Below are 13,690 nucleotides of genomic sequence, written 5' to 3'. Positions count from 1 at the left end.
TTTACATAGATTAATTGATTGTTCACATCAACTCTGTGAAGTAGAAACTGTAATTATCCTCACTTAGAGAAGGAAGAAAATGAGGCATAGAAAAGTTACGTAGCTTGCTCTAGTTCACACAACTAATAATACATGGTAGAGCTGGAATTCAAACCCAGTCAGTCTGACTCAAGGGTCTGTGAACTTAACCACCAGGCTCCCTTCTAGGAATTGAGGACACAGCGATTTAAATGTCAGGCCCCTGGTCACCTCACGTATAAGTGGCAGAACCAGAACTCAAACTTGGGTCTTTTAACTCTGAAGGATACAGTGCTCTTAACGTCAGATGTGATGGGATTCATATAGTGCGAAGTTGAAGTTGAATTCCAATCTGGGGCAATGCTTGCTGTGTTCAGTGTTACTATATCTTTAAGTGTGGATGTTGTGCAAGAGCCTTCACTTTGTGCCTTGGGTATAGTGAGTGTAAGTGCTGCAGTTTAGGTATGGATATAGGGGTCCAGGACTGATCATAATTACAGTAAAGGTGCAACATTATTTGCAAGTTCGGTATTAAATAAATAAATTCTTTTTCCGAACATTGCATTTCACACTTGTATTAAAAAGGTTACATCATTTGTTATAAGTCAAAGAGTACTTTTAAATCAGTAAGGATTTATGACCTTGTACTATTTATGACCTTGTCCTATGGTAGCTGCTGTAAAGACATTCTTTTGAAGGTCAAACAGTTTCATTTATTACCTTAAGTTTGAAAAAAAATTAATTTGGTTTGTTTCTGCAATTGGGCTCTGCAAATCTATATTCAGATACAAGCCTACATTTGTGTTTATAGTAATATCTATCATAGGATAATGCGAAGATGGAAGCAGATGGCTGAATTAGTAAAGGAATCTTAAGCCATTTCATACTTTTCTGAGACCTTATGTGCTTGGATTTGTGCTCTTAATTTTAGCCAGAAGTTTTAAGAATTTTTCAAGGAATAAGAACTGAATCAGAAGCCCACTTGGTAAACTCTTACGCCTTTAAGTGCCACTTAAGCATTACCTTCCTATATAACCTTCCCTGTCTTTTCCAGGAAGACTTAAGTGTTACCTTCACTATTTGCCTTCTACATTTTGATATGGCACTAATGATAGTATATTGTAATTTACTGAACTTGTCTTCTCCACTTAACTGAGCAACTCAAGGGCAAGGGCCAGATTTTAAAAATTCATATCATTCCTCTAGCTGATCTTCCCAGGCTGGAGCTGAGAGTATGTAATGGTGAGTAAGAGAATATCATAAAAGTGATGTTTATACCACAGCTGAGGAGCCTTTCTTATTCTGGTAGTTAAAGTTGGAAGTGATGTATTTGACCTAAGTGGGTATCAATAACCTATATAGAATAGGGTTAGTACTGTGTATGCTTTGATTTTTGTTACTTTTTTTTTCTTGTTAATTGTTTTTCTCTGTGATTACAGTTTGTAAAAATGGAATTTCAAGCAGTAGTAATGGCAGTTGGAGGGGGATCTCGGATGACAGACCTGACTTCCAGCATTCCTAAACCTCTGCTTCTAGTTGGGAACAAACCTTTAATTTGGTACCCATTGAACTTGCTTGAGCGTGTTGGATTTGAAGGTGAGCTCTGGTAATGAGATGTGCTCATAAAATTTTTAGAGTGTTTGAGCTCAATGATTTATTAGTTTTATGAGAGTGAAAGGGTACGAATGAAAGAAAACTAGGACTCATCATTGGATGGAGACTGACCTCTTTAAATTAGGAGCCTTGAAGTACCCTATTGCTGTGTGGAAAAGTTTGAGAAGATAGAACTAAGTATTACTGTTTTAGAGCTGGTCTCCATAACAACCTAAAACGAGCCCTATAAGGATATCAGAAAGAGCAGAGTGGGAATCCAAGTGCCTCACAGTCAGTACTTACCGTGAATCAATCTATATGTGCCAAGTAATATATTAGTGTTGGAGTACAGAATGGAAAAGATAGCTCAGGTCCCGATCGCCATTAGACCTTAAAGTCTAATGGATAGATACACATGTAAATAGATTATCATTGTGTAGTGTGGTACATATGATAACAGAGATACATTAGAAATGAGAATACAGAAGAAGTTGCTTTTTTACTTGAGGGATTCAAGGAAGGCTTCAAGAGTAACTGACCCTTGAATTGAGTCTTGAAAAATAGAATACCGGATTGACCAGTGTGGAGAGAGCATTCCATGCAGAGATACACTCATGGTTTTCACAGCATGTTCTGGCAACTGCTATTCATTCCATATGGCTGTAATACAGAGTATAAGGAGAGAGAGAGATTTAGTGAGAAAGGGAAGCAGAGGTCATGCTATAAAGGGCCTATAATCCATGCTGAGGGATTTAGTTTTTCCTGAAAGCAATGGGAAACCAGTGAAATGTTTAAAAAAATTATAATGTGGTTAGAGTCGCATTTTAACTATTCTAAGTCCTTTGCATCTTTATATATATTTTAAAATCATCTTATCAATTTGTACAAAAAGCGTTGCTGGGATTTTGATTGGCATTGAATTGAATCCATAGATCAGTGGGAAGGGAAATCACATCTTAATACTGAGTCTTCTGATCTTTGAATATGGTATGTCTCTCCATTTATTTAGATTTTCTTTAATTTCAGTAGTGGTTTATATTTCTCAGTATATAAGACTTACACATATTTAATTTATCTCTAAGTAGTTTATACTTTTGATGCTATTGTAAATGGTGATTGTTATATTTCATTTCCAGTTGTTTGTTGCTAGTACATAAAAAGTATATTTTTTTATACTGACCTTTTATCCTGTGATTTTGTTTAATACACTTACTAATTCTCCCTTTTTGTAGTTTCCTTATGATTTTCTATAGTTTGACCTAATCAATATTTATAGAACATTCCACCCAGTAAAGCAGAATATACATTCTTTCAAAGTACTTAGAACTTTTACTAACATAGACCATATTTTTGGAAGTAAAACAGGTCTCAATAATATTTGTAAGAATCAGAACCATATAAAATATATTCTCTGACCACAGTAGAGTTGAATTTGAGATCAGTAACAGAAAGATATCAAGAGAATCCCTAAATATTTGAAGATTAAACCACACACTTCTATATAAGCCATAGGTTAAAGAAGAAATCACAAGAGAAATTAGAAAATATTTTGAACTTACTGAAAATGAAATACATGGTATTAAAATTTGAGGGATATGGCTAAAACAATGTTCTGAGGAAAATTTATAGCATTAAGCACTGTATTAGAAAAGAAATGTCTCAAATTATCATCTAAGCTTCTACTTTGAGAAATTAGAAAGAGGAGCAAATGAAACCTGAATAAGCAGAAAGAAAGAGATTAAGTAAAAAGATAAGAGCAGAAATAAATGAAATAGAAAAAGCATTAGAGAAAATCAACATTGTTAAATCTCTAGTTAGATTAATCAGAGAAAAAGAGAAAACACAAATTACTAATAATGGGAATGAGAAAGGGTACATCACTACAGATCCTACAGACATTAAAAAGCTAATAAGGGAATATTATGAACAACTTTATGGTGATAAATTCTACAACTTAAATTTGCATTTTAAAAAAATTGCTTTGGAAGCTGTATGAAGAATGGATTTGAGGAACTCAAGACTATAAGCAGGAGAACAAAGTAGAAGATCGATACAGAAATCCACACCAGCAGTGAAGAAGACCTGAACTAAAGAATAGCACTAAGGATAAAGAGGAAGGTATATTAAGAAGAGGGGAAATAGAAAAAGAGGGAAGAATTCCTTCTACTTTTTGGATGACAAGGTAGATAGTGATGCCAATAAATAGGAAAGGGAATAAAAGACATGGGACAGATTTGAACGAAGATAATGAGTTTGAGGTGGTCTGTAGTTAGGTATAGCAAATCAGAGTAGCAGATCTAGGTGGTGCCAGATCCTGGGGCCCAGTCTTGTGATCCAGTGTTCATTCCACTATGAGAATTGCTTTCCTGAGACAGACCCATGAGCATTTCTATGCAGTAGTCTATATGACATTCATATTAAGAGACATGTGTTGGAATAGAATTTCTTTTTAGAGCTCAATCTCACAGGCGAAGGACTCATCTTATTAAAGGAAATTAGGACACTGTAAAATATCCTAATTTCCTTATGGATTCGTCATCTGTAGTTTTTGTTTGTTTGTTTTACTTTTGCTGTATCTTTAGTTTTGCCTGGGGGTGGCCTATTGTAGTATATTTAATAGCAACTGCATAGAAAATTCCTTTTTACTGAGGCACAGTCAGAAATTACCTTCTAAACATAGGATTCTGGAGTTTAATAACCAAGTCTACGTTCACTCTGTTTTCATTGTTCATGATTTTAGAGAAATTAACATAGCCCTGCTTAGCATTTTTCTCTCTCCATACAGAAAGTTTTGGTTCAATTATTAGACTGTCCCATATTTGTAGTTACTTCCTTCACTCTATCCACTCTACCTAAAATGTCCTCTCCAACCTATGGAAATGTCACCTTCTCTTCGGAATCTCAAACAGTATCAATCACCCTGTCCACTATGCTTCCATCACACTTTGTTTTTATGTCTTAGTACCTCTCAAGGCCTATTTTATACTATAGTTAGTGGCATGGGAGACTAATCTGAGAGCAAGTACTGTGTCTAATTCACCTTATAACATCAGCATTTTACATACAGTACATACTAAAGAAATTTTTGTTGGACTTAAATTGAGAATGGCCTACCCCAAAGTCTGTCCCTTCTCTGAAACCTTTCTTAGTTAATAATTTTCATATCTAATATCTCCATGTTGAAAGTAAACCCATATTTATATGGGCAAATAATTTTCAATTAAAAAAAGCCAAAAACATACAATGGAGAAGAAAGCCACTTCAATAAATGGTGCTGGCAAAACTGGAAAGCAAAAGAATGACACTAGACTATTGTCTATCACCACACACCAAAATTAACTCAAAATGGATTAGGGACCTGAATATAAGACCTGAAACAATAAAATGCATAGAAGAAAACATAGAAACCAAACTCAAGGACTTTGGACTTAAAGAAAGAGGATTTTATGAATTTGACCTCAAAAGCAAGAAAAGTAAAAGCTAAAATAAATGAATGGGACTACATCAAACTAAAAAGCTTCTGCTCAGCAAAAGAAATTGTCAACAAAGTAAAGAGACAACCATTCAAATGGTAAAATATATTTGCAAGCAATGCCTCTGATAAGGACCTAATATCTAAAGTATACAAAGAACTCATACAACTCAATAACGACAAAAAACCAAACATTCCAATCAAAAAATGGGCAGAGGACCTGAACAGACACTTCTCTCTAGAGGACATGCGAATGGTTAACGAATCTATGAAAAGATACTCAACATCGCTACCTATTAGAGAAATGCAAATCAAAACCACAATGAGATACCATCTCACACCTGTTAGAAAAGCTATAATCAACAAATGTTGGAGAGGATGCAGAGAAAAAGGAACTCTCATACACTGCTGGTGGGACTCCAAATTGGTACAGCCACTGTGGAAAACAGAATGGAGGTTCCTCAAAAAATTAAGAATTGATCTACCATATGATCCAGCAGTCCCTCTCCTGATTATTTACCCCAAAGACTTGAAAACCCATATCTGAAAAGATATTTGCACACTGGTGTTTGTAGCAGCATTATTCACAGTAGCTGGGGCATGGAAGCAACCGAAGTGTCCTACAATAGATGATTGGCTAAAGAAGCTGTGGTACATATATATAATGGAATATTACTCAGCCATAAGAAGAGATGAAATACTGCCATTTGCGACGACATGGATGGACCTCGAGATAATAATGCTAAGTGAATTAAGCCAGACAGAAAAAGTTAAAAATCACATGATATCATTTACATGTGCGATATAAACTTAAAAGCAACAAATGAGCAGGACAAACAGAGACTCATGGACATGGACTATAGACTAGTGGTTACCAGAGGGTAAGGGATGGGGGGTCGGGGGAGGTAGATGGCGTTAAGGGGGTCAAATATGTGGTAACAGAAAGAAATCTAACTATGGGAGGTGAACACACTGTAAATATATTTATGCCTTATTGTTAAAGTGTACAGCTGAAACTTATTGGCTTTATTAACCAATGTCACCATTAAAAAAAAATAGAAAATAAAAATAATAATATCTCCATGTTGAGTTTCTTAGGAACAGGAACGATGTTGAGTTCTTTTCTGAATTCTCAGTGCCTATTTTGTCCTTTACATATGAAATGTATTTGTATTTGTTGGAAGAATGAGTGAGTTAGTAACCGAAAGAAAGCAGAGTGGGGAAAAGAAGAAAAAGGAAGGAAGAGTAAATGACTTGGAAAAGAAGTAAGAGGAGAGGAAACAAAATGTAAAGAAAAGAATAATTACAGTGAAAGGGAGAGATAATTATGACCTGGAGCACTATCATTAAACATGTAGAAATTGTTCCACTTTAGAGTTGCTAAAATCCCATCTTCAGACATCAGCAACACATGTTGTATTGCAGTGGATTACTTTACGCTACCAAATATCTATGACAAAAACCCCAAGTTTTCTGTCATTGATAGCTACATGAATGAGGTAGACATCTGTTATGTGGAAATTGCCTCTTAAAAGGGTTCATAGTAATTCTCAGTGAAACACTAATTACAAACCCGATGGGAGGTGGTGATAGCTTTCTTTGTAGCGAATGAAGATTTAAAATGTGATCCAATTTGTATATGCTTTGATGAATGTTCTCATGATTTTTTTGCATCAAGAAGTGGCATATAATATATTAAAATGTGAGCTCTAATCAGACAGACCTGAGTTTCATCTTGAATCCATTGCTTACTAGTTGTGTGACCCTGAACAAAGTCACGCAACTTTTAATCCAAGTTTTTCCATTTATGAAATGAGATTGTTACAAGAATTGAGAGAACATATGTAAAATACATCGAAAAGGCTCAGTAATATCAGCTGTTATTATTAAATCTAGAAACAGACCAAATCTAATTGAAATAATGAAACCATTATCTAAGTGAAGGAGAGTTTTTGTATTTTTCCTTCTTTTTTTCTTTTGTGCTATAGAAGTCATCGTTGTCACAACCAGGGATGTCCAAAAGGCCCTATCTGCAGAATTCAAGATGAAAATGAAGCTAGATATTGTATGTATTCCTGATGAAGCCGACAAGGGAACTGCAGATTCTTTGCGCCACATATATCCAAAACTTAAGGTGAAAAACTATTTCTTGATTTTTGTTATTTATTGAACATAAATGTTATCTTATGTTTTTCTAGTGCATTAGAGTTTACAATGCTTTTTAAAATACATATTCTTGCATCATATACTTTGTTGCCCATGTACGCTTCCAAACTGTGTTTAGTTTGACTACTGGTGAAGATTTAGACATTTAGTTGTCGCAGTCACTGGTTTCCAGTATTTTTGAGTAATAGTTTATAAAAAAAAAAAAAAATCTTTATAAAAAAAAGATATAAATTTACTTGAAAAGATTCCGTTTATATGAAGTTTATGAGTAAGCAAAATTATTATATAGTGATAAAAATCAGAGCAGCGGTTGACTCTGCAGATGACAGATTAACTGGAAAGAAGTACAAAGGAACTTTTAAAAATTTCAGATCCCTTTATCTGATAATATTTGAACTTTTAGTTTCCTTTGATTAAGAAACTAACAAGAGTATATGGGGGTGGTTCCATAGAGTAGTGGTTAGCATGACTGCTTTATACACAGAAGGTCTGAGTGTATGGGAGGAGATGCCCCTGCCTTCAGAGATCCAGTTCTTAAGGGGAGATGGCAACATCCTTAGGTCAAGGGTAGAAGTGAAAGGGGGAGGGATTAAAAAAAAAAAAGAGCATATGGGTCTGAGGATGCAGTCTCCTCAGTGGCTGGTGGCCCATAAACTGAGAAAGATCCATCATAATTATTCTAAAATTGATGTTCTCTGGAAAAAATTCAGTCTGTGTGATAATGTTGCCATCTTGTTTGAATTGGGGAACAGACTTTCTTCTGCTCTTTCTGGTGTCTACAAACATTTATTAGTATGTTCAACCTACCTATGCACTAAAGAACAAAATAGTGCAGAAACTTACATAGCCTTCTCCCCATCTTGCCTTTATTGGGGAATAATTTACACAGGATAAAATAGACAGATATTAAGCAATATATACAGTTCAATGAGTTTTGACATGTGTGTACTTCCCCGATTACCATTACCCAAATCTAGAACATTTCTATCACCTCTGAAATTTCTTTTGTGTTTCTTTTTAGTCTCTCACCTCTAGAATCAACCGCTGCTCTGATTTCTAGCACCATATATTAATTTTGCTTGTTCATGAACTAGATCAAGTGGAATCATACAATTTTATTTTGGTTTCTTTTGTTCAACATAATATTTTTCAGATTCATTCATATTGCAGGTTTTACTAGTTCTTTTTTATTGCTGAGTATTCCATTGAATAAATATACCACTATTTACCCATTTTCCTGTTGTTGGTCATTTAAGTTGTTTCTAATTTTTGAATATTATGAATAAAGCTGTTACAGACATTGTTCTGCAAGTCTTTTGATGATAATATTCTCGGTTGTAGGGTTTACTTTATTAGAAACTGCCAAATTGTTTTCCAAGCAGTTGTGCCATTTTATACTTCCATCAGCAATGTGTAAGAGTTGCATTTATTTCACTTCTTTATCAACATTTGGTATTGTCAGTCTTCTTAATTTTAACCATTCTGGTGGGTGTGTATGTAGTAGTATCTCATTGTGTTTTTAATTTACGTTTTTCTAATAGTAATGATGCTGACCACCTTTTTGTGTGTTTGTTGCTTATTTGTATATCTTCATGGAGTATCTGCTCAAGGCATTTGCCTATTTTTTAATTGAATTGCCTTTTTATTATTGGTATAGAAATTCTTTATATATTCTAGATGCAAAGTCTTTTATCAGATATGTGTTGTGAATATTTTCTGCCAGTCTGGCTTTCCTTTCCATTTTCTTAATGGTATCTTTTGATGACCTGAAGTTTTAAATGTTGATGAAATCCAGATTACTGAGTTTTTCTTTTATGGTTCTTTTTGTGTCTTGTCTAGGAAATCTTTGCTTATCCAATTTCGTGAAGATATTTTTTTACTTTTACTTCTAAAATGTTATAGGTTTAGTTTTTATGTTTATATCTACAACCCATCTTGATTTAATTTTGTGTTTGGGGTCAGGTAGGGATAAAGGTTTATTTGTTTCTATACAGATATTTGGTTGTTCCAGCACCATTTGTTAAAAGGACTTTCCCCATTGAATTGCCCTGGTGCCTTAGTTAAAAATCAGTTAGTCATATATGTGTGGTCTATTTCTATCCTCTCTATTTTGTTCCATTGGTCTATGTGTCTGCCTTTTTTTCAGTACCATGTTGAATAATGTCTTGATTATTTTAACTTTATAGGAGGTCTTTAAATCAGGTAGTGTAAATCTGCCAACTTTGTTCCTTTTCTTTAAGATTGTCTTGGCTCTTGTTGGTCTTTTGGATTTCCATAAATTTTAGAACCAGTTTGTCAGTTTCTACAATAAAAAAAAGCTTTCTGGGATTTTTATGGGAATTGCACTGAATCTATAGATCAATTTGTGGAGAATTGACATCTTAATATTGATTCTTCCAATTTTCAAACATCTATTTATTTAGGTTTCCTTTAATTTCTCTCAATGGTGTTTTATAATTTTCAATTTAGAGATTTTAAACATCTCTTGGTAAATTATTCTTAGGTAATTGTTTTTAATGATACCGTGACTGGTATTTTTTTTATTTTTATTATTTTGATTTTTTTTTATTTTTTAAATTTATTTATTTATTTTTGGTAACTGGTATTTTTAATTTTATTTTTCAGTTTTTTGTTGCTTGTATATAGACATTCAATTGGTTTTTGTATATTGACTTTTTACCCTGTGACCTTGTTAAATTGTAGATTCTTTAGGATTTTCTATATACATCATCATGTTGCCTGAACATAAAAACAGTATTAGATCTTTTTAATCTTTATGCCTTTTATTTCTTTTTATTATCTTATTGCCCTGGCCAGGGCCTCCAGTGCAATATATATATATACATGTCCTTTCACTTTCTGGCCTCCCTTTTTGTTTTTCTAAGCTTCCACCCAAGTTGGTGGTTCTGATTGGGATGGGGATTTCCAGTACCATAATGTTGGGTGTGTTACTTTCTGGAGTGCAGCTGCTTATTTCTTTAGGGAAAATATGGGGGATTTCACTAGGATAATGAAATGAAAATTCTATTCTTTCACAAGGACAGATGCCAGGTTTACCAAGAAGCGTAGGGTGTTTAGTGTTCCTCCCAAGGGCCATTTTAACTATAGTCTAAAAGTTTTGGATGGAGGTGCGAACTCTCTTTGTTCTCTAATCGCTAAATCTTAGAAATGTTATTTTTATTTTATCCCAGAACTGGAGGTCCTGGGAGTCTCATGCAAATGAGTTCCTCTAACTCTTAGAGGCTTGAGAAGTAATAATGGCAACTTTTAATAGGAGAGGGCATGAGGAGGAGATGCCAAAAGGACATTTTACTCTCAACTTACTGCTTCTTTTGGTTTTGATCAAATACTCCTTATTTTAGGGCTTCTCCTTGCACCTAAGGTCAGAATTCTCATTAAGTCATTTGGCACAGTCTCATTTCTTTTCCTCTCTTACCCCCTCGTTTCCACATCATTTACATAGCATCCTTTACATATAATCCTACCTTTGTGCCTTCTTCTCAAGGTATGACTTTGGCTAGCAAGTCTCTTCTGTCTTTGCTATATCTCCTTGTTTTCTCCTATACCAGTGGCTCCTGGAATCCTAGCTTCACATCAGCTTGCATTCCAACCTGGAGTAGAAGACAACAAAACTAACCTGTGGAGGAATATAAGTAGACTCCTAAACAGCCATTAAGAACAAAGTAAAACCTGAGCCAAGCCAGAATTCACAACTATCTTGTTGTGATCAACGTAAACTTGTAGGAAAGGCAGTGGAAATACATATAAACAGTTGAAGAAAGTGTGACAGCCTGAGAAAGCAGTTTGTCAGTTTTGCTAACGGATGTCAGGTACCTCTCTAAAGGAGAAAGTTGTACCCCCAGGCTTTGGGGATACATGGTTTAAAAGCAGTTCCCGCTTGAACCAATTTATTTCTCTTCCCCTGTGCCCACAGAGCAGTTTCTTAAACATTTTGAGACTCTTTTGGTCTGTTTTCAGTAAAATTTTAGGTAAGATAAGAGTATTTCCTTTGAGAGTTTTGGGTTTATTAGCTTTTGGTTCTTTTATCTTTACCTACTTTCTCCAGATTAAGTTCCCCAGATATTACCGTGTGGTTATCCCATGTGGCTTCTGCTTTTCTCAGAGAAAGACCACAAAGTATATTAACTTTATTTAGCTTTTTTGTTAAAAATTATTTCACCATTTTAATTTATATATTTTTTAAACTTGCATTACATTTGCTAAATGTATTATAGTCCTACTTATATGTGGAAACTTCCATCATGTGCGCTTATAATATTGAAGCTGGACATCATATTTGTTATGTTTTTTCAACTAAAGGACACATTTCATTTGGTTTTATTTTTCTGGCACTGTTTTCTGCTTCATTTTGCCTTATCTTATGATTTTGCTGATTTACTGGCTTCTCACTTTTTATTTCAGCTGCCCAAACCTCTTTCCCTGACTTATTAACAGAGGTTTTTGGCTCATTCATTCTCCCAGGACCTGGGTGAGTGAGCTCCATTCTTATAACATGAAAGTTCTTAGATTTTATATTTTCTCCATAATAGTGTTTCATATTTATTGATGAATGATTCAGTCTTATCTATTTCTGAACTCATTCATTTAGCGAATATTTATTGAGAGTCAACTAATAATAATGATTATAGTTGCTATTTATTGAACATCGATTGTGGACCAGACATAGTTATTTTTAAAACATTTTATTATGGAGATTTTCAAACATGTTCAAACACAGACATTGCCCGTGTATCTGTCACTTAGCTTCAACAGTTACTAACCCATGGCAAATCTTATTTCATCTATATCCCCACCCAACTTACTCCCTCTCGTGTTTTTTTGAAGCAAATCTCAGACATCATATTATTTCATCTGTAAATATTTCAGAATATATTGATAAGAGGAGAATGCTTTAAAAGATAAAACTATAATGCCATTATAATACCTAAAAAACCAAATTAATAATAATTCTTTAGTATCATCAAATATCCAATCAGTGTATGAGTTTCCAGTTGCCTCATAAATATAGGGTTTACATGTTTTTAGTGTAAATCAGGAAGCAAATAAGGACTATACATTACAGTTGGTTGAAATGTTTCTTTTAATATACAGGTTTCTAGCAAGAGCAAGATGGTGGTGGCATTCATAAATTTAGAGGCCGTAGGACAAAAAACAGGTTTTTAGAGGTAATAAGATGTGTAACCACATTTAGCTCACTAAATCTACTATTTCTTTGCTATTTCACAAATTTGGATGCTTGCATATCTATCTGGAACATATACAGTTCCCTCTATTCTTTCCTTTTTCTAATAACTATTTCCTGGTGTTCTGTCTTAGCTTGGCTTTTGCCTGAGAAAGCAGACCCCGAGATAAGTCTACGGGTAGTTTATTTTGAGAAGTGATCTCAAGGAACAGAAGTGGAATTTGTAAAGAGTGATATAGGGGGAAAAGGAAAGCCAATCTAAGTATGTGTTCTAGACTTGGTTACCACTATGGGCAACTAAGGCTCTGTTCCACTGGGGACCATCTCAGGGGCCAGATGGAATGTAACTCAGAGTAATTGCCCAAGACTCAGAAAAGAGGAGTATTTATTCGCTGGCTGCCTTTCCCCATTGGTCAAAGGTTGCCCATAGGTATAAATTTCTTCACACTTAAGGTTTGCATGTGTGCTAGAATGGCTGAGTGGGTTCCCACAGAAATCCCACTAGAAGCGTGAGGGCAGAAAATGAGAGATGACTGGCGAACAGGGTAAAATGCTATCAGGTTACATAGCTGATTGTCAGAGAAATGGCTGGAATAAAAAGATTAGCCCACAGAATGTGAGATGAATCACAAGAGATGGCTTATTCGTCATCTTTTAGGATTTGGCTGTGTTACCTCTGGAAGCCTTCCTTAGCCTCCAAGGTTAGATTAATTGTCCTTCCTAATTGTTCCCTAAGCATCTCTGTGCTTATCCTTACTATACAGCATTTTTATGTAATCACTATTATAATTCCTATTATCTGTTTTCCTCTCTTCCAATCTCTTGATAGATTGATGTAGAATTAGAGTCGAAAGGAACAATTTTTTTGTTTCAGATGAGAAAACCTAAAGGAGAGTAAAGGATTAGACCAGCCAAATAATAAAGGCTGTAAGGACCTGGAGAGTTGATATTTTATCATATTCGTTGTAAAATCTACAGTGCCCAGCACAGAGTTTGGCTGGTCAAACTCAGCAGTGGTCAAAATACTGTATAAATATTTTTTGAATGGATGAATGAATGATGACTGACTGAATAAATGAATAAATTAATGGATAAACACATAAAAGATGAGTTTGGTTTTAGACCTCTTAAGAATTAGATTCAAGCGGGATATCTATCAGATAGTTGCTAATCTTATATAGAATTCAAGAAGAAGATATGAGCTAGAAATATAGGTCTAAGGGTCATCAGCTTATAAA

General features: G+C 34.5%; 1 protein-coding gene across 3 annotated transcripts in view; it reads left to right on the top strand.

The window, feature by feature from the left end:
* Positions 1–13,690, top strand: part of EIF2B3 (eukaryotic translation initiation factor 2B subunit gamma) — a 95,282-nt gene that overhangs the window by 1,338 nt on the left and 80,254 nt on the right. For all 3 annotated transcript variants that reach the window (XM_039884346.1, XM_039884343.1, XM_039884349.1), the window contains exons 2-3: positions 1,458–1,614; positions 7,072–7,217. In XM_039884346.1, the coding sequence (XP_039740280.1) occupies positions 1,467–1,614; positions 7,072–7,217 (294 nt within the window). In that variant the 5' untranslated portion in view covers positions 1,458–1,466. The remainder of the gene's footprint in view (positions 1–1,457; positions 1,615–7,071; positions 7,218–13,690) is intronic.

The sequence above is a fragment of the Pteropus medius genome, unplaced genomic scaffold (assembly GCF_902729225.1).
Source record: "Pteropus medius unplaced genomic scaffold, Ma_sr-lr_union100, whole genome shotgun sequence".
Taxonomy (NCBI): Eukaryota; Metazoa; Chordata; class Mammalia; order Chiroptera; family Pteropodidae; genus Pteropus; species Pteropus medius.
The sequence above is the reverse complement of the archived record's forward strand: the minus strand, read 5'-3'. Positions and strand labels throughout refer to the sequence as shown.